The sequence below is a fragment of the Sinocyclocheilus rhinocerous genome, unplaced genomic scaffold, assembly GCF_001515625.1.
Source record: "Sinocyclocheilus rhinocerous isolate Xijiao unplaced genomic scaffold, SAMN03320098_v1.1 scaffold2134, whole genome shotgun sequence".
Classification (NCBI taxonomy): Eukaryota; Metazoa; Chordata; class Actinopteri; order Cypriniformes; family Cyprinidae; genus Sinocyclocheilus; species Sinocyclocheilus rhinocerous.
In genome coordinates, this window is record NW_015652303.1 from 377,305 (window position 1) to 398,960 (window position 21,656).

The following is a 21,656-nucleotide window of genomic DNA, read 5'->3' on the forward strand; positions in this document are numbered from 1 at the left end:
ACAAGACGCTGTGGTGGTGATTTAATGATTATTTATTTTATTTATTTATTTAGTCAGCGGAAGTGTCTGAGAGTGCAAGTGCAAGGCTGCAGCCAGACCCTTTTGGATCATGTAGGCCTATTTCAGTTTGTAATAAATTGTGTACTGGTTTTACTACTCACTGACATAAAATAACAGCATACAACAACCAAACGAAGCACAACACTTAAATTTAAAAAAATGCTAAAACTGCTTGCTGCGGTCTTGACGTTTTAAGGCCTTGTTTTTATAGTTTACAGCAATGCGGGGAAACAGCAGTAGCTAAGCAGGACGAAATATTGGTCAGAATAGATGCAGTACATCCCTGGAATTCCCAGTCCTTTATACCTTTCAGATGTAATATTGTGTGCAGCTAATCAAACACTTGAGGGGAAAAAAAATAAAAAACTTCAGATAAAAAAGTAGCCTATGTATGTAAATGTAACCTAAATGTATGTTTTATTATGAGTGATGTTGCTCAAAGTAGGTGTCCCATACTGGACAGACTTATGTTCTTAAGAAATATGTATGCAGTGTAATCAATAATGTTTAGAACAACTTATTTATAAATCTAGTTCAGTTTTGGGATGCTGAATGAGTCATCATTATTAGCTATAGCATCTTTAATACCAGTTTTTAAAACATTGACAGACTCTCTCCCTACTGCCTTGTGTCATTGTAGCTTCAAGTCTTCCTGGATCAGCTGTTTGAGTGCGCATGCGCAGTGCATAGACTACTGCAGAGCACGGTTTGCCGTAGCGTTCATTACAGAAGCAAGTCCGAACAAATATCTCCCTACGCGTAATAAATTATATGACACGGCAGCCTTATAAAGGAGTCGATTTAACGTACTTACCCAGCTCAAGAGTATCCTTTTTCGTCTGGAGACAGAGAAAATTAAAATGCAATGTGAACTCTGATCATTTTCGCAGTAACCAGTAGATGATTCCTTATCGCTTCTACCTGTCAAAGCGAAATCCTTCAGTGGACTGATGATGAAAATGATGCATGCCGAGGATGAACTGACCAAAGCAGCCGCGACTGGAAACACTTACCATGTTCAGTTTTTACTATCTAACGGAGTGAATGTGAACGGCGTTAACAAATTCGGAAGAACACCTATACAGGTAAGTTTAAGACACGTCTTAAGAATAAATTAACTATTAAAAAAATGCAAACATAAGACGTACAGACGTACAAATATTAAATACAAAAAATACAAAGGCACTTAAAGGAAATATTGTATGAAAGTTCAAGTTATTTTATAAGATGGTAATAGGCCTATAACTTAATATAGCCTAACTTTAGAATTTTGTTTAATTCTATCTTACACTCGGTTTAATAGGATTTAATTTCTATTTATATAGCCTATATATTTTTATAGTCTATTAGCCTATTTACTTGAATTTAATATTTACGTTGTCTTTACTGAGTAGGCTAGTGAGACTAATTGGAAACATTTTCGGCATATTTAGACTATGATGCAATTCTAATAACTATGGGAAAAAATCTAAGTTTAATATTATTAATTTCCATAATGTATTAGAACATTATTAATATTTCAATACAGTATTTATCTTATAGGTGTAGTTATCTGGAGGTATTGAAGGCTAAAACATTGTTCTTGTTTTTCAAAAAAAGCACTAGTAAATGGCCTGACACGTTTAGCATCGTAGAAAAAAAGTATATCTTTGTTTTATTTGTCTTAAATGTAATAGTTATAGTTGTGATGTTTTAACCAAAGGACAGCACCATTCTCACAAAAAAAAGAAAAATATATAAAATCATGTAGCTACTTTAAAATAAGAAATTAATCCTATTCTATTAATTGTAGGCTACTTTAAAAGTAGGTCCTATGTGAGTTTCATACTGCGGAGTGTTTCATTGTCGCATTTTAGGCTATTTCATAAATCTTCATAAATCTCCATTAGTTTATCCTATTCCTAAATTGTGTAAATGTATGTCAAAAGAGTTCTGTACTACCAGATCGGTTGTAAATAATAGAAAACACTGCCGTTTAATATTTTGCCATGAATTTATTGTATTATTATTAAAAAATTAGGCTATCCCACATCAACATTCACCACCCTGTCTCAGTGAGATGGCAAATATTATAAACCAGATTAGCCTAAAACTCAAACTTTTTGTCCTGCTGTCACTTCAAGAGGGTGGTGGTGATGTTTGAAAGCGATTTCACCTCGTAGCTAATTTCTAGACTGTTCTAATGGTGGTGTTACAACTCATGTTGTGATGCTCCCCATTCTGCGCAGGATTTAAAAAATGGAGGCAAAATAAAGTGCCTGCGGAGACGATGTAATAGTTTAGCAAGCTTAAAACGAACATACACAAAGACTGCAAAATTTCAGAAACTGTGATTGATTGATTAGACATAGGCCATACAGTTTTCGGGCTAATTGGTAAGATAGGCTAAGTGAAACATTTTAATCTTTTTAATTTTAACGAAATATGTTTAAGATAGGCCTATCACAAAGTGGACATACTCATATGATACACACTTATCTAAAAACAATATTAAGTAATGATAAAAACAAATGTTACAAAATGAGCAGTTAAATTATTGTTGCTGAACTATTAGGCTATTAGCTATTGTCCTAATAGCCTGCACTATGCACTAGCTAAATTGTTCTTACCGAACGAGAGAAAATCTTTCTCAGTGATTCAAATAATGACATTTAAAGTATGAATTGCAGTCAGCATGTTTGTTTGTTTATTTATTATTTTAAATAGAAAGGAACAATTATTTATACCAAAAACATTGCTGACAACATTGCACGTGTTTTTTTTGTTTTTTTTTACCCCCGCAGGTGATGATGATGGGTAACACACCTTTGGCTCACCTGCTGCTGGAATATGGAGCAGATCCTAATGTGCCTGATCCCGGGACAGGAAGCACTCCTTTGCACGATGCGGCCAGAAGCGGATTCATGGACACCGTGCGGCTTTTAATTCGCTTCAACGCCGATCCCAATGCAACAGATCACAGCAATTTACGACCTGTGGATGTGGCACGGCAGACTGGCCATATGGACGTGGCTGAATTTCTCAGTCGTATTTAAACGCTAAAGTTCTTCTCTTTTTTTTGGTAACTACATATTTATCACATAATATGACTGGTTTAATAAATAAAGGAATGAGCGCAGCAGTTATGCACTTTCATTGTTTAGGACATATTTGTAGGCTAATAATAATTTACAATATTGTTTGTGGATTTTTATGCTGTTTGGAGTATTAAACATTTTAAGAATTTTTATTCCTATGAGAATTTATGGTTCACAGTTGTTCATTTTTAATATGCCTTCATGCAGCATCACTATCACAAACTACAGGAAAAAAAACCTAACTTTAAGTCTGAAGCATTAATGATAATATCACCCTAGTAAAAGTGTGTATCTGGACGCAGCATTACGGTATATGTATAAAATTCAAATTTTTAACATATCCATAATATTTGTTCTTTACTTAGCATGGTGAATGATATGGCTAAATGGAGTTAAATCGAGGAAAGATAACGAAGTCGTCCGTTTATTGGGTATGCGCTCAAACCAAATAACCTATTTATGTGGCTTATATTTCTCAGTTCTCTTGAGAAAATAAGATATTTTAGATAAGTTTATGATGTTTTATGATAGGCTAAATAAATGCAACTCTCTATATGCCACCGTGCAATTTCTTTTTTCTTTATAACGCATAATTTTGGTTCTTTAATGATCGCCTCGCCAGCTTTGAGTGCAAAATACTGATATTGTGCGGAAAGTAAAGTTTATTATTTTTTTATTTATGCAGTTTACCTCCTGCATATTGTACCTGTGAAACCTATGAAAGACAGCTAAAAGAAAAAAAGAAAACAAAATGTAGCTAATTATTTAATAGAGACCGTTACATTTACCAAAGTGCAAAAGACAAATGGTTATTTGAAGAGAATCTATTACTTGAGGGTTTATCTCTGAAGACATTGCTACGTATTAGACCGAATACAACAAGGGGACAGTAAGGTTGGCTGATCGAATCTCATGAAAGGAACAGAAAATAATTAGATCAGAAATCAAAGTTAGACGTCCTCCATTTTAGAAGCAGGAATATTATAAAAGAAACATGATACACGGAGATCTGTTACGATTCCTCGAGGCAAAAACACTGAAGAGAAAACAGTATTTATTTCTGACAAGCAACCAAAGTTTACCCATTTTTGTTACAAATATGCATCTGTTCTTCACAAAGAAAAGAAATTGCTCTGTAAAAGCAATTTGCTGCTGACTCAAAATGGAGGGGTTTCATCAATGCACTGAAATGTGGCACAATGAATAATATCCCACACAATTTTCATAGGGAAAAACAGCATATATTTATTTGTGGTTATGAAATACATGTATTTAGTTTTATATCCAACCAAAATATTTATACTTGTGTTATGTCCAGAGCCGTAAGGTTCCGTTGCTGTGTGAATTCGGTGCCTTGTTTTCTCTCTCTCCCCAGCAGAACCAGTATCCCCACCTGAGGTTAATTAAGAGCTCTGCTGTGATTGGGTGATGGGAGAGGAGAGCGAGTATTTAAACTACAGCTACTTTCAGACCAGTAGTTGGTGGTGGCTAGATGGTGTGCTGCGCCTTAGTTTGGTGATTTGGTGTATCTTTCTCTCAATTGTGTAGAAGTAGAGCTTCTGTCCTTTGTCCCATTGATTACATCTATGACTAAGACTTGATCTAAAGAGAAGTGAGTGTTAACTTCAGTTGCCCATAATAAATATTGAGTTTTAATTCATGTCTTTTGTTTTGGGTTTAGTAGGAAGGTGGGTGCCATTTTGTTTTGCATTTCTTATTTTCTCCTGTTTATGTTAGTTTAGGGAGTTAGTTTAATCTGTTGTATTTTGTTTTCTTTTCTTTGATGCTTAGTTAGTTGGGTTATGTTTGTTATTTTGGCCTTGCCCCCCTCTGAAGTTAAAACCCTTTTGTTATTTCTCTGTTCTCTGTAAATAAAAACCTCTCTTTTTGCTGCATTTGACAGTGATTGTTTGAGTTATTGTAGCCATTCTGGGTCTGGAAATGGCATTTTCTCTGCCGTCGCACAGTGTCTCACCACCAACCATTTATTTCTGTTGCGGTCTTCCCTAGACTAACTTAGACCGTAACACTTGTATTTTGATTTATCCAAGGTACTTCAAGGTGTAACAACACTACTGCTACTATTAAAAGGCACTGAAAAACAATGTGATAATCAATAGATCCTGTCCTCTGGCAATGCTACCATGCATTGCATTTTTAAACAAACACCATTTTGAAGAGAAAAATAATAGCCATGTCGGGGTGGATGACAAACCCTTTTTTTTTTATTTAGGTCAATAATGGTAGAAATATCATGCTTGTTTACAGATACATGATTGCAGCTGTGGACACCACATCTTGGATGGCTCCTCAACGGCCGGATACTTTAATGTTTGGGCAACATTACTGACGACTGTGACATAAGCTGGGCAACAACATGAAAACTCAGTATGAAAAACAACATGAAAGCTGAAAACTCAGTATAGATATAACATTTAGCACGAAATACATTACATAATTAAATTATGTAAATTACAGATTTTTAATAAATATAACAAAGAGCTTTAAACTCACTTTTTGTGCATTTATTGTGCTCCCCCAGTCCATCTGACAGATCTGTGGGATTGCTGTGAGCAGGATGCTGCTAGCTTTATTTGCATTCTCTTTCATGGTTTTCAGAACGTTGTCCACACACACCTAAAATGTAAAAAAAAAGGAGCAAAGTTTGGTATATGCAGGTTTATAAAAAAATACATGAGAAAAAAAGGCAAATTAAAATTAATGGACCAGCAAGCAATAGATCAACCATTGAGCAGTAAATGCTGAAATGCAGTTTGAACTTAAAATTATCACATTTATTCTTCAAATTAAACTTTACCTCTAAAAACAAACAACATCCTCAAAACAGATATCAGGCTGTTAAGTTTCCGAGTCTCACATTTGCCTGTAGCCACTCAGATAACACAGATAAGGTTGCCACGAGTCATGAATAACCTGTCACAAGTTAAAACTGAAAATGGAAGACATTTATGTTCAAGCAACAGATGGACTATTGTCTCTAATTAATGCCAGACTTTGTCAGCCATTTAGCTGTCTACAGTGCCATTGTGCATTCACATTTATAGAGGACAATGTCAGGATCTACTGAATCAAGACAGCAACAAGAAAAATCTACGTGATCAAGAAAACTGAACTACAGACTTGTTTTTTTTTTTATCACCGATGTTTTCCTTTAGAGGAACTGACTCATTGGTTGGCAGCAAAATATGTGTGATTGTCTGTGCATGAGTCAGAGAGAGAATGAGAATACAGGACAGGGACGGAAGGATGTGGTGAAGTGGGGAGTGAAAACTAGAGGTCAGCAGCAGGAACTCGGAAGGAGGGCTCTGAACTGTGAGGGGAAGTAAACATTGCAGCAAACTACCAGCCTAACCGGTCATCCTGCTATCGGAAACAATAATCTGCAGAGAGTTTATTGACTTAAAAATGAATATCCTATAAAAAATCCTTCGTAACACATTTCTGTTTTTTTTCTTATGTCCTTTCTTTGAAATGGCATCAAAATATTATGTACAGTTTCACTGTCAAAACACATACTGTCTAGTTAGAATGAAAATGAAATGAATGGGGAAAAAAACACTTCACTAAATAACAAAGGGCTTTTATGTGGCATTTGTAACCAAGAGACAAATGCTTCCATTTATGGGGAAAAAAATCTCTCTATATAAAAAAAAATTTTTTGAAGTGAGTATTTGCCACAAATATAAGGACCAAAGGAATAGCTGGGCTTATATGGACCCAAGGTTGTAGATATTAATTAATTCTGCTGCCAAAATGAGTTTTTGCCTTTGAATTACTACACGAAAAGAAAAAAATCTTGTTTTTGTCTAATGAATATCATTATTTTTTTCTTGAAAGGGCATCAGTCAGGTAAGCCTAATGCAATGGATTTTGTGGGAAATTGCAAATTTGTTAAATTTCTATTTTATATAGTAAAAATAAATCAATTACACACTATAAAAACACTATATTTAGGCTAAATGCGGCAAGAATATATTTTTAATATTATAGAGTTTAATATTAGACATGAATTGTTACTTTTCTCTCTTTCCTAAAATACTAATTTTCCATTTATCAAAACAACTTTAATCATGATTCCGAGATAAAACAAGACTGAAAGAAATATTGATGCATGGTCTCTGTAGGCTTGGTAACATTTGACCTGCGAATGCATTTAAAATCTCTATACTGTTCTAGCATGCAATCCTTGTGAATCTGTGTATTTTGGTACAGTTTCAGTTCCATGCTGAAAACAAAATGGACTCCAGTTGAAACATTAGGTGCGTCCCAAATCGCGTACTTGTGCATTATTCTAGTGTGAATAGTACTATTATATAAGAAATATACTATTTCTTGTAGTATAAATAGTGCGAGTAGTGCATTCACACTTACAAAAAAAAAAAAAAGTGCAGAAAAAGTGCACTTTAAAAACCCGGCTGATGCACTTAAAAAAACAAAAAAACGAAGTGTGAAATGTTGGACACTTCATGCCCTCAACTGTAGCAGCTTTAATTACATAGCGAAGGGGGAGGGGCTATCAGACTCCGATTATAAATGACAAAATAACCTTATATAATTCATACACTACATGGTTGAGTACATAGTGCATAAGAAGGCAAATGGTGGTAAAACATTAAAAAATATTGCCTATTTCCCAGGTTTTCATATTATTTTGTTCAACCCCTGTACATTGTTTTTGTTTTGTTTTTTTACAAATGGGAATGTCCTTGTATGTCCGGAAAAAGAGGTTTTGTCATATTTATCTCACTTCTGCCAAAACAGGATAGTCCATAAATATGGATAAGTACGTACACACACAAACTGTACAAACACACAGACAAAAGTTTCTATCTGCTCACCGCCTCTTCGTGCTCTTTCCAGCAGTCATAATCAGTTGCCATTGCAATACTAGCATAACACAGCCCGGCCTCCTTGGCAAGAACCACCTCCGGTACTGTGGTCATGTTGATGACATCAGCACCCCATTGTCTGAACATGAGGCTCTCTGCCCGAGAGGAGAAACGAGGACCCTCTATGGCCACCATTGTCCCTCGGGTGTGACACTTCACACCGAGTCCCTGGGCAACCTCCACGAGCACCTACAAGAGGACGTAAGAAAATACGGAAAAAATAGTAAGAATGAGAATATGGTAAGATGAACAATGAGACAGACAGAGAGTGAGAGACAGACAGAGAGCTGGGCGGGAAATGTCACTGACCTCTCTAGTCCTGTTGCAGAAAGGTTCAGCCATAGGGATGTGGCACACACCTGGGGGGCTGGTGGGCTGCCCATCATAGAATGTCTGGACACGTTTTGTTGTCCTTGAATTCAGGGTGGTGTGTAACATTTTTGAGTGGAAATTAAGATGAAAATGAAATATGAATATGAACCAAACGGAAAAAATCTGCTGTGAGGAACAAAAAAGCCAGTTTCACACCAGATGAGAAGCAAGTATCATAAGAATCCAAAACTGGACTCATCATTCTGTACTCAAGTCCTCAAATTCAAGGTGGTTCAAATCATCATAAAGGCAAATGTTCACTTCAACAATGAATAAGTGTTGTTAATGAGTTTGAAGTGTGATGTATGAAAGAAAAAAAAAACCAGTCCAACACCACCAAAGGCAGGATGTTGAGCAGCCTCTAAAGTCCAATCTTGGCACTGTCGACAGATGCTGAGTGGTAGCACTATTACTGTATGTATACTCATGTGAAAACAATGTGTTCGAATTTTATGCCAGTTTGTGTCGTTTGACAGACACATCTGGTGTGGTGTGCGGCCTTCTTAAGAATTTGTACTGTTTGTTTTCTCTCAAAGTTTTCTGGCATTCAGCTAAACTTTAAATTCCTCAAGAAACATTTCTCTCTAGCAAAATTCATATTAAATGGAGATAAGAGATGCTTAAAGGAAAACAACAACAATTTAAGCAGTTTTGTTAAGACAGGAAGCCTGTCGCACACAGCTGGTTTCGGTGGCTGCCCAAGTAACCTAAACTTTAACTAAAAGATACAACATTTCAGATACAAAAATAGCAGAGCAGCAGTTTGGTCAACCGTTGATATAGTTTTACTCGATTTCAAAACGCAAACCTGGCCAATGACCGCCATGCCAGTTTTTTTTTTTTTTTTAACAATCAGGTTTTGGCCATCATGGGCAATACGGTTCAAAGATAAAACATTTCAGACACAAAAATAGCAGAGCAGCAGTTTGGTCAACCGTTGATATAGTTTTACTCTGCATGGTTCAATGAATCTAAATACAGAGCTACATGTCTTTAGGTCAAATTGCTCAAAAGTAAATAAAATGTAAGCTACTTCCCTGAACATTAATGTTAAGTATTACTATTTGGAAAACAAGAACAAGAAAAAAACAAAAACAAAACAAAGATATAGAATCTAAAATTCCCAGGGTTTTGTGTTCAAATAGTTCTAAGCTTCCAGGGCCCTAAGTTTACATGGTTGTTTGTATCCTTCAATAGTTTTTTTGTTTTTAAAAGATTTTTTTAAAGTGAGTGTGAAATTGAAAATGTGATGAGAAATTATTACAGAGAAATTAACACTAACCTATCAATAAACTGGTCAATCAAAACAATGTCCCCAGGCTGGATGTCCTCTCTGAGGGAACCACATGCTGTGGTGACTAACAGGTGAGTACAGCCCTCTTCCTTCAAGGCCCAAATATTGGCCTGGTAATTGACATTGGTGGGCATTATGGTGTGTTGTCTCCCATGCCTTGTAGAGGGAGAAAAGTTCTAGATTAGACTTCTGTCCTTGTTAACTATAAAACCAGCAGATATTTCAAATATAAGATTCAGATTGTATATTGTATCGTATATACCCTGCAGTGTAATTACCTTGCAAGAAGTACACATTCGACATTCTTTATTTTGCCCAAAATTAGAGCATCAGAAGGCTGTCAAAAGAGAGGAAGAAATGAGTATGAATACACTACTCGCTCTGCCTATCAATACAACTGTTATATATTATTGGGAACACATGATTTAGAAGCAAACCATGATTAGCAATTATTTCAACTTCTGAGTTTAATTAAAGCAAATACACCTTTCGTATGGAATTAAATAGCAAGCACTTTGAGTGTCTTGTTCATCACCAAATATTGGCCTGGTAATTGACATTGGTGGGCATTATGGTGTGTTGTCTCCCATGCCTGTAGAGGGAGAAAAGTTCTAGATTAGACTTCTGTCCTTGTTAACTATAAAACAAGCAGATATTTCAAATATAAGATTCAGATTGTATATTGTATCGTATATACCCTGCAGTGTAATTACCTTGCAAGAAGTACACATTCGACATTCTTTATTTTGCCCAAAATCAGAGCATCAGAAGGCTGTCAAAAGAGAGGAAGAAATGAGTATGAATACACTACTCGCTCTGCCTATCAGTACAACTGTTATATATTATTGGGAACACATGATTTAGAAGCAAACCATGATTAGCAATTATTTCAACTTCTGAGTTTAATTAAAGCAAATGCATATATTCATTTCCAAATGTACTCTCCCATAATTATGCATGCAAGAAAGTACACTAGACACAATGCAGAGACACTCACCTTTCCAAATGGCGTGACTACATACCGTTCTGTCCTTCCCTCCAGGATATCTGGATCATCAAGACCAGATCCACCAATTATTCCTATCTATGAGAACATGATGTTTTATAGACATATCTGAATGTGGGATGGGTGTCTGCAGTTGGTTGATTTAATTAAAACATTTCCAACACTCGCAAATATTTTATAATGACAAAACAAATAGGATGTGGTTCATTTAAAAATATATTTAAATGATATTCATACTCTCTGAGGCAATTTTCACAATATATAGATGCAAGATGGTGCCATTTGCATTTGTATGCAACAAGAGAGAGCAAGTCTGTGATACTGTATGTACTGTACTGCATGAGACATGAGTCATGCAGTGCCTGTTTCAGTTACCCAGATGAACATTCTGATTTACAGTGTTGCAATAGATATCTGACCGCTAAATGCCATTAACAGAATCAAGTATTCCAGAAGCGAGTAGAGTCTTAAGCACTGAAGTTGAGGACAGCCAAGCCACTTAACCTGAATAATTTCCTAGACAGTTTGCTAAACACCATCAGAATAGAAGAATCAAGAATGCAGCTGAAAATAGGTTTATTTCATTCTGCTTCTCATTCTTTGCCTCCAGAGGAGTCACTTTGTGTATAATGCTAGTTCTGCACAATATGGGGATGCAATATTTTATTTTTTCCATATATATATATATATATATATACAGTATATACAACCCCAATTCCAGAGAAGTTGGGATGTTTTGTAAAATGCAAACAAATCAAGAATCTGTGATTTGTTAATTCTCTTTAACTTTTATTTAAAGGGGTCATATCAATGCTTTTTTAAAGATCATTATTTTGTGTATTTGGTGTAACAGAATATGTTGACATGCTTTAATGTTCAAAAAACACATTATTTTTCAAATACTGTACATTATTGTAGGTCCTCTATGCCCCGCCTCTCTCAAACGCTTAGTTTTCTACAAAGTCCCTCCTTCCGACAAGCACAGTCTGCTCTGATTGGCCAGCTGAACCAGTGCATTGTGATTGGCCGAACACAACAAGCACGCGTCGGAAATGTAATGTATTTTGTAAATATGAACAGATTTTGTTTTTGACGGCTGCAACACACTCCAAAAATGTTGGTACAGAGGCTAAATAAAAGTGAAAAGGTTATAGAATATCCACATTAAACTGTTTTGAAACAGTTCACAGTAAGCATGTAAATTTGATAATAGGTCAAGGTATCATATTTGGGTATTAAACGAGCATATATATATATATTAGAATTCATTCATGCAACAACTTGGTTTTTGTTTTCAGCTGTTCATTCCTTTTTGCATCTCAATTTTTTGCATTATAAACGTAAAAGTTGAGGTGTGTCATCAGCCTAAGAAACATCATCTTTTGTGTTCAATAGAAGAAACTCTATTTCGACAGGAAAACGAGCATATATATATATATATTAGAATTCATTCATGCAACAACTTGGTTTTTGTTTTCAGCTGTTCATTCCTTTTTGCATCTCAATTTTTTGCATTATAAACGTAAAAGTTGAGGTGTGTCATCAGCCTAAGAAACATCATCTTTTGTGTTCAATAGAAGAAACTCTATTTCGACAGGTTTGGAACAAACGGAGGGTGAGTAAATAATGGCAGTATTTTCTTTTTGGGGTGAACTATTCTTTTAATGCTTAATTGGGAAGTTTTGGGGCTACGTTTCAATCAGGGGGCTGTTAAGAGAGTCACTTCATAATGGTTTAATGCTTTCAACGTGCCAGTAAACCTAAATGTAGGATAGTAGTCGTACGTTTTAGACTATATTTTATATTAATACTGTCACAACCGAAACTTTTCTCCTAACAAAGTGAAAAAGAGCATCGAGTATACAAAACAGTCTAAAGTCTAATGATATCGATTGTATCGACCAAACAACGTTGCAGTTATTAATACAATTACATCAGAATTATTTCACGCCCACAGAAATATTAACATATGGTACGAAGTCCCATGCATAGTTAGCAGCATTTGGGCTCGGCTCCAGGAAGAAGCGGTAAAGCATGTGGTGATAGCAGATTTTCATGCTCTATAAAATGCGAAACGAGCTGCTGACATTGGATGTAAAGAAAAGTGCTGTATACTGCCAAATACAATACAGCGATTGTGATACGTTAAATTTTCATTATTACACCAGAATTATTTCACGCCCACAGAAATATTAACATATGGTACGAAGTCCTATGCATAGTTAGCAGCATTGGGCTCGGCTCCAGGAAGAAGCGGTAAAGCATGTGGTGATAGCAGATTTTCATGCTCTATAAAATGCGAAACGAGCTGCTGACATTGGATGTAAAGAAAAGTGCTGTATACTGCCAAATACAATACAGCGATTGTGATACGTTCAATTTTCATTGCAGAACCCAATTAATGCAACATTTTTGGTTAGTGGCGTGTTGATGTGAAATTACTGCAGTGTTCCATCTCCTAAACTATTTTCTTACATACATTTTCTCCATGGGTACGCCCATATATTTCATTATCAATAATGATTCAATACTATTAGATTTACCTTTACTTGGCCGTTAGATGCCATTTTCTTTCACGTGTAAAACACAACATCAGCTAGTTCTTTCTTGAGAAAGAACTAGGAAGCTGAAAAGCAAGATGTACATTAGCGCCACCTACTGTGCTGTAAGTAGGTGTGCTTTAATGAAACAGTCTCCCCCACAAGAGTGGATATGCATGATTTAGCTAACTAAACACAATCATGACAACACTTCAATAAAAGAGCATAATTAACATGAACTAAGAAAAATGTTTACCAGGATTTATAGAAATGTATATGAAATATTACATCATGCGGTGGGAATACTCCTCCCATAAATTTTTCCACATTTTTGTACATATTTTGCAGTAAAATATCATGTGTTGGCTCATAAAACATAATGGATTTTTCCACAGATCACGTGTACTTTTTTCTTATAGCAGTTTACTTTTTTCTTTTACCTTTAAAAATAGTTTGGACAGTATGGTGTGCACTATCAAGAAATCATAATAAAAATATTTTAAAAAACATACCCAAATGAAAAATTTAAGTATTTATTCTCTGCATCAATGTATTGATTCAATTTAAAGATGAATTTTCAGTGTATTTTCTGAAATTGTTTTAGAAATCTGAGGATATACACTGAGTTCATGTGTCATAAACTGTAAATGACAAAAATTAATAATGAATGCCTGTGCATTAAACTGCTTCCAGACTATTTTAAGCAAACATACACATAGAAATACAATGTGCACACAAAAGAACACATTATGAAAGAATGCATTCAGTAACAAAGACACTTTTATGATCCTTTTCAATTTATTTGACATGGGCACATTTTCTCCATGTGTACGCCCATATATTTCATTATCAATAATGATTCAATACTATTAGATTTACCTTTACTTGACCGTTAGATGCCATTTTCTTTCACGTGTAAAACACAACATCAGCTAGTTCTTTCTTGAGAAAGAACTAGGAAGCTGAAAAGCAAGATGTACATTAGCGCCACCTACTGTGCTGTAAGTAGGTGTGCTTTAATGAAACTACAAGAGTGGATATGCATGATTTAGCTAACTAAACACAATCATGACAACACTTCAATAAAAGAGCATAATTAACATGAACTAAGAAAAAAGTTTACCAGGATTTATAGAAATGTATATGAAATATTACATCATGTGGTGGGAATACTCCTCCCATAAATTTTTCCACATTTTTGTACATATTTTGCAGTAAAATATCATGTGTTGGCTCATAAAACATAATGGATTTTTCCACAGATCACGTGTACTTTTTTCTTATAGCAGTTTACTTTTTTCTTTTACTTTTAAAAATAGTTTGGACAGTATGGTGTGCACTATCAAGAAATCATAATAAAAATATAAAAAAACATACCCAAATGAAAAATGTAAGTATTTATTCTCTGCATCAATGTATTGATTCAATTTAAAGATGAATTTTCAGTGTATTTTCTGAAATTGTTTTAGAAATCTGAGGATATACACTGAGTTCATGTGTCATAAACTGACTGTGACAAAAATTAATAATGAATGCCTGTGCATGAAACTGCTTCCAGACTATTTTAAGCAAACATACACATAGAAATACAATGTGCACACAAAAGAACACATTATGAAAGAATGCATTCAGTAACAAAGACACTTTTATGATCCTTTTCAATTTATTTGACATAGGCAAATAAAAAAGGAACACTAAACTTTGAAAATTGATGACTGTTGATTTGCTTGCATAGGGGAGTTTGAAACGAAATACATTTTCAAATAAATCACAAATGCAAATTTACATATATCTAAAAAAAAACAAGAAACCCCAAATCAAAATCACATTTAAAACCCATCCCTTTTGTATTTATAAAACACTAAATATACATGTGGGCATTACAATAGTCCTTTGTCAATCATTATTTGCCACAAATTGAGGAGTTCAGTTAAACTGAACATACAAACTCACAAAGACATTGGCCTTAATCTGTCTGGGGGGTGATTCCCTGCATCACCCACAGAACTACATCCAGTTCCAGCAGTTGACTCTTGCTCCATGTCTAGGAATCTGGACATGAGCGGCTGAGTTTCTGTTGCACTGTTTGCTATTGGGACAATGGAGCCAGCTGCACAGATATTACTGGTTGAGGGTTCACTGGGGTCAGCACTGTCACTGTCACTAGAAATTGTAATGAGAACAGGGCTGTTTTTTCCCACCCTCTCCTCACTATTATGTCTCCTGCTCTTCCTCTTGTGTTTCTTCTTCTTCTTGTGATGTTTCCGACTGTGACTACTCCTCCCATAAATTTTTCCACATTTTTGTACATATTTTGCAGTAAAATATCATGTGTTGGCTCATAAAACATAATGGATTTTTCCACAGATCACGTGTACTTTTTTCTTATAGCAGTTTACTTTTTTCTTTTACCTTTAAAAATAGTTTGGACAGTATGGTGTGCACTATCAAGAAATCATAATAAAAATATTTTAAAAAACATACCCAAATGAAAAATTTAAGTATTTATTCTCTGCATCAATGTATTGATTCAATTTAAAGATGAATTTTCAGTGTATTTTCTGAAATTGTTTTAGAAATCTGAGGATATACACTGAGTTCATGTGTCATAAACTGTAAATGACAAAAATTAATAATGAATGCCTGTGCATTAAACTGCTTCCAGACTATTTTAAGCAAACATACACATAGAAATACAATGTGCACACAAAAGAACACATTATGAAAGAATGCATTCAGTAACAAAGACACTTTTATGATCCTTTTCAATTTATTTGACATAGGCAAATAAAAAAGGAACACTAAACTTTGAAAATTGATGACTGTTGATTTGCTTGCATAGGGGAGTTTGAAACGAAATACATTTTCAAATAAATCACAAATGCAAATTTACATATATCTAAAAAAAAACAAGAAACCCCAAATCAAAATCACATTTAAAACCCATCCCTTTTGTATTTATAAAACACTAAATATACATGTGGGCATTACAATAGTCCTTTGTCAATCATTATTTGCCACAAATTGAGGAGTTCAGTTAAACTGAACATACAAACTCACAAAGACATTGGCCTTAATCTGTCTGGGGGGTGATTCCCTGCATCACCCACAGAACTACATCCAGTTCCAGCAGTTGACTCTTGCTCCATGTCTAGGAATCTGGACATGAGCGGCTGAGTTTCTGTTGCACTGTTTGCTATTGGGACAATGGAGCCAGCTGCACAGATATTACTGGTTGAGGGTTCACTGGGGTCAGCACTGTCACTGTCACTAGAAATTGTAATGAGAACAGGGCTGTTTTTTCCCACCCTCTCCTCACTATTATGTCTCCTGCTCTTCCTCTTGTGTTTCTTCTTCTTCTTGTGATGTTTCCGACTGTGACCCTCAGATTTGTCACCTCTGCTTGGACTCCTGCTTTTCCTCTTGAACTTTCTGTGATGCTTCTTGTATTTATTTTTTGCATCATCTTTAACAGAATCAGTAAACAATTTGCAAGAGGGTTCCTCATGATGCTTTGTTTTGTATTTCTTTTTCCTGCCATGATCATCATGCCGTGATGTCTGATGTGAGGAGCTGGAGTTGATTCTAGAATTGCTCCTTGAGCGACTTCTGTTCTGACGGTTGGAAGAGTTGCCTCTAGAACTGCTCCTTGAGCGTCTTCTGTGCTGACGGTTGGAGGAGCTAAACTTGATTCTAGATCTGCTTCTTGAGCGACTTCTGTCCTGATGATTGGAGGAGTTGATCCCAGAATTGCTCCTTGAGCAACTTCTGTCCTGACGATTGGAGGAGCTGGACTTGATTCTAGAATTGCTCCTTGAGTGACTTCTGTCCTGACGGTCCCTGCTCCGCCTTCTACTATGCGATTGAGAATGAAAGCGATCATGTACACTTCTGTAATAGCTGGTGTAGGATGAGCGCGTCTCTGTATAACATCTCCTGCTGCTGTCTCTTTGACTGTAATGGCTATATGAATGCCAATAAGATGAGGTGTGGTGACTTGTCTCTTTTTCTCTTCTCCGCTTATGCTTGCTCTCTTTAGACAATGGGTGTTTCCTGCTACGAGAGGAGGAGTGTGTCCTGTTGCTGCGCAAGGATCCTTCTCTAGATCCCGACAACTCCCTTTTATGATGCCCTTTGCCATATTTCTTTTCTTTTCTTGGGTGACTAGTGGTGTTCTCAGGTGAGCGAGAACATCTCGTTGGCCTCCTCGAGGTTCTCTGAGTGTCAGTGGGAGACAAATCAGACTCTGAAGTAAATCGAATGTGTTGGGGTGCCCGAGGGATTCGTAGCTCTACATTCTGCTCAGAATGTTCTGAATCAGATGAAAGCTGGACCAGTTCTGGAGTCCTTTCTGACACTGGCTTAACATAGCTGATAATAACACAGTCATCCTCACTGCTAGCGGAATGCTCTTCTTCCACTGCAATAGTGCCAGTATTTGCTGGACGGTCTTGATATGGCACAGCAGCAACAGACACTACTGCTTCCCCTACACTACTATCAGAATCCGAGTCCCTCACAGGGAAAGGTAATACCTGAGATGGCTCCGAGGAGTAGGATGGCCCTGGGGTCTCATCATCCCATGCTGTTTGGCTTAAGGTCAGACTAGGAGTGGCATAATCCTGGGATCCTGACACTAAAGAATCACTTTCATCCTCAGAGATGGCGATCACAGAGGTTTCCGAACTGCTATCTTCTCCGGAGGGCCGAGGCAAGTCATAAACTGCACGCTGGTCATATGCCTCCATGTTGAACGGGGATTGAGCAAAACAAAGAAACTCATGTAGGAAGTGCTCTGTATGGGATAGCAAGAAGGGTCGAAGCTCGTGTACAACAGCCTGGTCATCCAAGTTATGTCGAGTGATCAAAGTCATGATGATGTGCTGCACTATGTTGACAAGGGAACCGTGAGTGCCATATAGAACAGTCAGCTCTCGTCTCAACCAAGGCACAAGCCTGTGGAGACAAGCAGGATTTCTTCTGAAGAACTCTGCAGAAGTCTCCCTGCTACGACCACCATCCTGAACGCTCTGGACTTGCACACCTCTTCTGTACAAGGCCCGTCTGAATTTAACAATTTCTTGTTCGCGCAGACTTTGCACAGATCTTCCCTCTCTCTCTCTTCTTTGTCTTACTGCCAACCTCCTTAACATGCTGTGGAGATCTCTGTTGTGCCGCTGTGGAAGAGATCCCCTCAGGCCCTCAAATATGACCCCATGGTCAGGAGGAGGAGACGTTCTCCTCTGTGCTGGTCTGCGGTTGCCTGTAAGCGTGGTGCGATACCTGAATCTTTGCCCTGCCATGTTGCCAAATGAGCCATTTTCAGTTGGTCGCAGGTCAAACCTCTTGTAGTTATCTTCAGACTTAATGGTGTGATAAATTGAATTAAATGGCTGTTTGCACAAAGGGCATTCTGCTTTGTTCTTCGACCACTCGTGGATGCAGCAGAAGCAAAACTTATGTAAGCACACATCCAGATATGATATGTTTTTGAAATGATCCAGGCATATTGGGCATTTTGATTCTGGAGATGCTCCTTTTGATACAGTGTTTAACACAACACCTGACAGGCGCTCCTTCATCTGTGGTGATGCCATAATCTGATGGAAGAAATATTTGAATTATTATGCTACTTGCATTTGCTACATGTTTAAAATTGATAAAGTGTTTACATTTAAATAAAATGATAAACGAAAAGAATAAGAATTAATTAAAACTCATTTTAATTTTTTTAAATATCAAGTCAAAAATGTCAAGGTGATACAAATGTCCTGCTATGAAAGAAAAGGTTTCGTTAAAAGCAAACCATATTCGACAGTATAGCATAATCTTTTATTATTTCTTGGGGGGGGGAGTATTATTGTAACAAAACAGCTTCACTGTTTATTAATATTTGAAAACCTTTCATCCGCCAAATAATTACGATATGAGTAAATAAATACGGTCACATAAATAGTATTTATGTGATCGTATTTACTCGTATTGTTAGTTTTTCTCATTAGTAATAAACTAATGTCTGCTATAAATAACACAATATTGGCATTTTACCATGTTTACAAAATATAAACAAACCTATACGGTGTCACATTAGCTTTTGTGTTTATTTAAGCGCTATAAAAACATTTCTATAAAAAGTAGATAGAAAATAGAAATTAAGAAAAATATGAAAAACTTTCAAAATGATGTTTTAAACTTACTCTTTTACGTATTTGTCGAAACTTTCGAAGTACTTAGATTCTCTGAATTCCGCTGGAAGCATCTCGCTTAAATATCCTAAACAAACAAAAGAACATCATGACTTGCACAGTTTAATAATTGTAGTACTGTTTTACAGAATCCACAAAAACATGTTGACCTGAAGATAATGTAACTTACTATCTAACAAACCAGCGCCGTTTTAAAGATCAATACACGGTATACAAGCAGCCTGTAATGCATTATATCTTACGGATTATTGTTACAACTTTACAGCTGCAAATATATAAAAAAGCACTTAATAATGACCAAAAAAAAAAGATACAATAATGCTCAGTCCGTCTACATAAGCAATGTTGCTCATCATGACGTAACAAAACATGAAAATTGCGGAAGTGAAATCCTGTCAAACTTTCAGAACTTCCTGTTTTTCACTTCAAAATAAAAGTCCACCAACCATATGCGAGACAAACGTCAAAAAATGAGTTTTGAAATTTTGAAGCGTTAATGATATATCAGAGATGAAGCTCCTTCTATTTGTGGTTTATGCTTTTCATTTCATAATTTCGAAAATACTAAAACACACACAGACAATTCTGAGAACTTCACTAAATAGCAACGACAAAGCTTGTGAGGAGCATTTAAGAAAATATTTTAATTTAGTATTCTAATATTCAAACAAAGACTTCAATAGTTTACTGCTTTTTGGATTCCAAAGGCCCCCCCTTATTATTGTTTTTGTCTGATTTGACATTTAAAGCATTGAATTGTGATACGTTTTTCAAAATCATGCAATAACAAATGTCAAAGACTCTGTGTTGTCAAGAATGTCACTATTGGCTCTTCAGTGTGCTTTTTATTAAAATAATTCAAGACTCTTCTTTCATGTGAGATGTGTGGAGTAAAAAATTAAATTAGCTACATTTTATGGATCTCAGAATGTACCCAAAAGGGTGTGATACTGTCATTCAAAGACACAGAACAGGCATACAGAATCTGTATAATAAATTTTATTGACATAGTATACACACAAGCATGTTTTTTCAACCAGTGCTAACAGGTATGTCTATACTAAATATACACTGGCATCTTTAATGATGACCATGACTGTCTGCTTCAGGAAGATCTGGGACAACTTCTCCTGTTTCCAAAATGGTGTCTCCCTGAAAAACATACACATGCAAAGAAGGTGTGCATGAGAACATACATAAACATCAAAATTAATGATTATTTGAAGGTAATTTACAAAACTCCTTTTGATTATTAGTGCAATAATACTGTCTGGTCCATAATAATGTAAGTATACTTACAGGAAACAGTCTGGGTTTAAGAGCAACAATTCCATATGGCATTTTCTGTGGAAACAAGAAATATCTATTTGAACTTTATATCTAGGCATGACAATGATCAGCCAAAGCACAAAGATATTTGGTGTTACATTTTATCTTCAACCTTTGCACACATAATACAAGCCTTTATGAAAATATTTAGATTTAATTTATTAAATGTAACAAAAAGATGAATAAATCTGACATTCTTTGAAATAAGATATCAAAGGTCATAAAGGCTATGATTATATTTCATGCCTTCAATATTTTTTATAGTTTAGGGTTAACGTAATAATAATAATAATAATAATGATAATAATAAATATACTGCATTTGTTATCTCCATTATACTAAATTGAAAAAAAAACGACATTATTATAATATTATTATTACATAATTACATTACTTTTTATTTCACAAAACAATGTGCATGCTCAACTGGAACCAAGCATTCTGTCAGTTTTGATAAGCATCTAATGTAGTGGGTATTCAGAAAATAATTAAATCTTATCAAAGCCTTCGAGTTAGCCTCATAATTTTAACCTCTATAGTGGCTCAGACTTCCGTGTCATTTTAGTACAGTGCACAAATTACAGTTCTGGTAAATGAAAGCAGTGTAACTGTAGATGAAACAGTATAACAGCACCATGAACTTACACTGACGTGGTACTTCACGTAGTAATGCACAATCCAGGCTGGGATCAGAATCCGCGTGACAGCAAAAACACTGGCATTATAGGCTTTAAATGTCTGGTTCATCCGCATAAAAAGAAGGTAAGACAAAATTGCATGTTATATTAGTATTGTGCTTTTAAAAATCTCATATATATATATATATATATATATATATATATATATATATATATATATACAC

The 21,656-nt window shown here is 35.6% G+C and overlaps 4 protein-coding genes across 13 annotated transcripts in view; 1 reads left to right on the plus strand and 3 right to left on the minus strand.

Moving 5' to 3' along the window:
• The first annotated feature begins 744 nt into the window (after window positions 1–744).
• LOC107714625 (cyclin-dependent kinase inhibitor 2A-like) lies at window positions 745–3,182 on the plus strand. Its single transcript, XM_016520538.1, has 2 exons — window positions 745–1,145; window positions 2,844–3,182. Exons 1-2 carry the CDS (start codon window positions 1,011–1,013, stop codon window positions 3,093–3,095), a joined length of 387 nt encoding a protein of 128 aa, XP_016376024.1. The 5' UTR covers window positions 745–1,010; the 3' UTR covers window positions 3,096–3,182.
• Window positions 3,183–5,418: 2,236 nt separating this feature from the next.
• mtap (methylthioadenosine phosphorylase) lies at window positions 5,419–14,226 on the minus strand. Of its 4 annotated transcripts, none has more exons than XM_016520541.1 (9): window positions 14,139–14,226; window positions 10,711–10,797; window positions 10,427–10,485; window positions 10,260–10,305; window positions 9,702–9,823; window positions 8,357–8,459; window positions 7,997–8,236; window positions 5,652–5,774; window positions 5,419–5,502 (listed from the first exon to the last, which is right to left on the minus strand). In XM_016520541.1, the coding sequence occupies exons 1-9, from the start codon at window positions 14,160–14,162 to the stop codon at window positions 5,464–5,466; spliced, it is 843 nt and encodes a 280-aa protein (XP_016376027.1). In that variant the 5' UTR covers window positions 14,163–14,226; the 3' UTR covers window positions 5,419–5,463. The 4 variants fall into 4 exon arrangements, with proteins under 4 accessions (XP_016376027.1, XP_016376028.1, XP_016376025.1 ...); XM_016520542.1 differs by lacking the exon at window positions 14,139–14,226 and adding an exon at window positions 13,263–13,351; XM_016520539.1 differs by lacking the exons at window positions 10,260–10,305; window positions 10,427–10,485 and adding an exon at window positions 9,992–10,050 and having other exon boundaries at window positions 9,702–9,869; window positions 14,139–14,219.
• Window positions 14,227–15,076: 850 nt separating this feature from the next.
• LOC107714647 (TOP1 binding arginine/serine rich protein, E3 ubiquitin ligase) lies at window positions 15,077–19,838 on the minus strand. Of its 7 annotated transcripts, XM_016520570.1 has the most exons (4): window positions 19,457–19,838; window positions 16,627–18,859; window positions 15,231–15,519; window positions 15,077–15,198 (listed from the first exon to the last, which is right to left on the minus strand). In XM_016520570.1, exons 2-4 carry the CDS (start codon window positions 18,854–18,856, stop codon window positions 15,186–15,188), a joined length of 2,532 nt encoding a protein of 843 aa, XP_016376056.1. In that variant the 5' UTR covers window positions 18,857–18,859; window positions 19,457–19,838; the 3' UTR covers window positions 15,077–15,185. The 7 variants fall into 7 exon arrangements, with proteins under 7 accessions (XP_016376056.1, XP_016376054.1, XP_016376053.1 ...); XM_016520568.1 differs by having other exon boundaries at window positions 15,077–15,519; XM_016520567.1 differs by lacking the exons at window positions 15,077–15,198; window positions 15,231–15,519 and having other exon boundaries at window positions 16,184–18,859; window positions 19,457–19,522; window positions 19,635–19,838.
• Window positions 19,839–20,448: 610 nt separating this feature from the next.
• Window positions 20,449–21,656, minus strand: part of ndufb6 (NADH:ubiquinone oxidoreductase subunit B) — a 1,730-nt gene continuing 522 nt past the window's right edge. Inside the window, exons 2-4 of the mRNA XM_016520543.1 lie at window positions 21,440–21,532; window positions 20,765–20,809; window positions 20,449–20,617 (exon numbers count right to left, since the gene is read on the minus strand). Of these exons, the coding sequence (XP_016376029.1) occupies window positions 20,546–20,617; window positions 20,765–20,809; window positions 21,440–21,532 (210 nt within the window). The 3' untranslated portion in view covers window positions 20,449–20,545. The remainder of the gene's footprint in view (window positions 20,618–20,764; window positions 20,810–21,439; window positions 21,533–21,656) is intronic.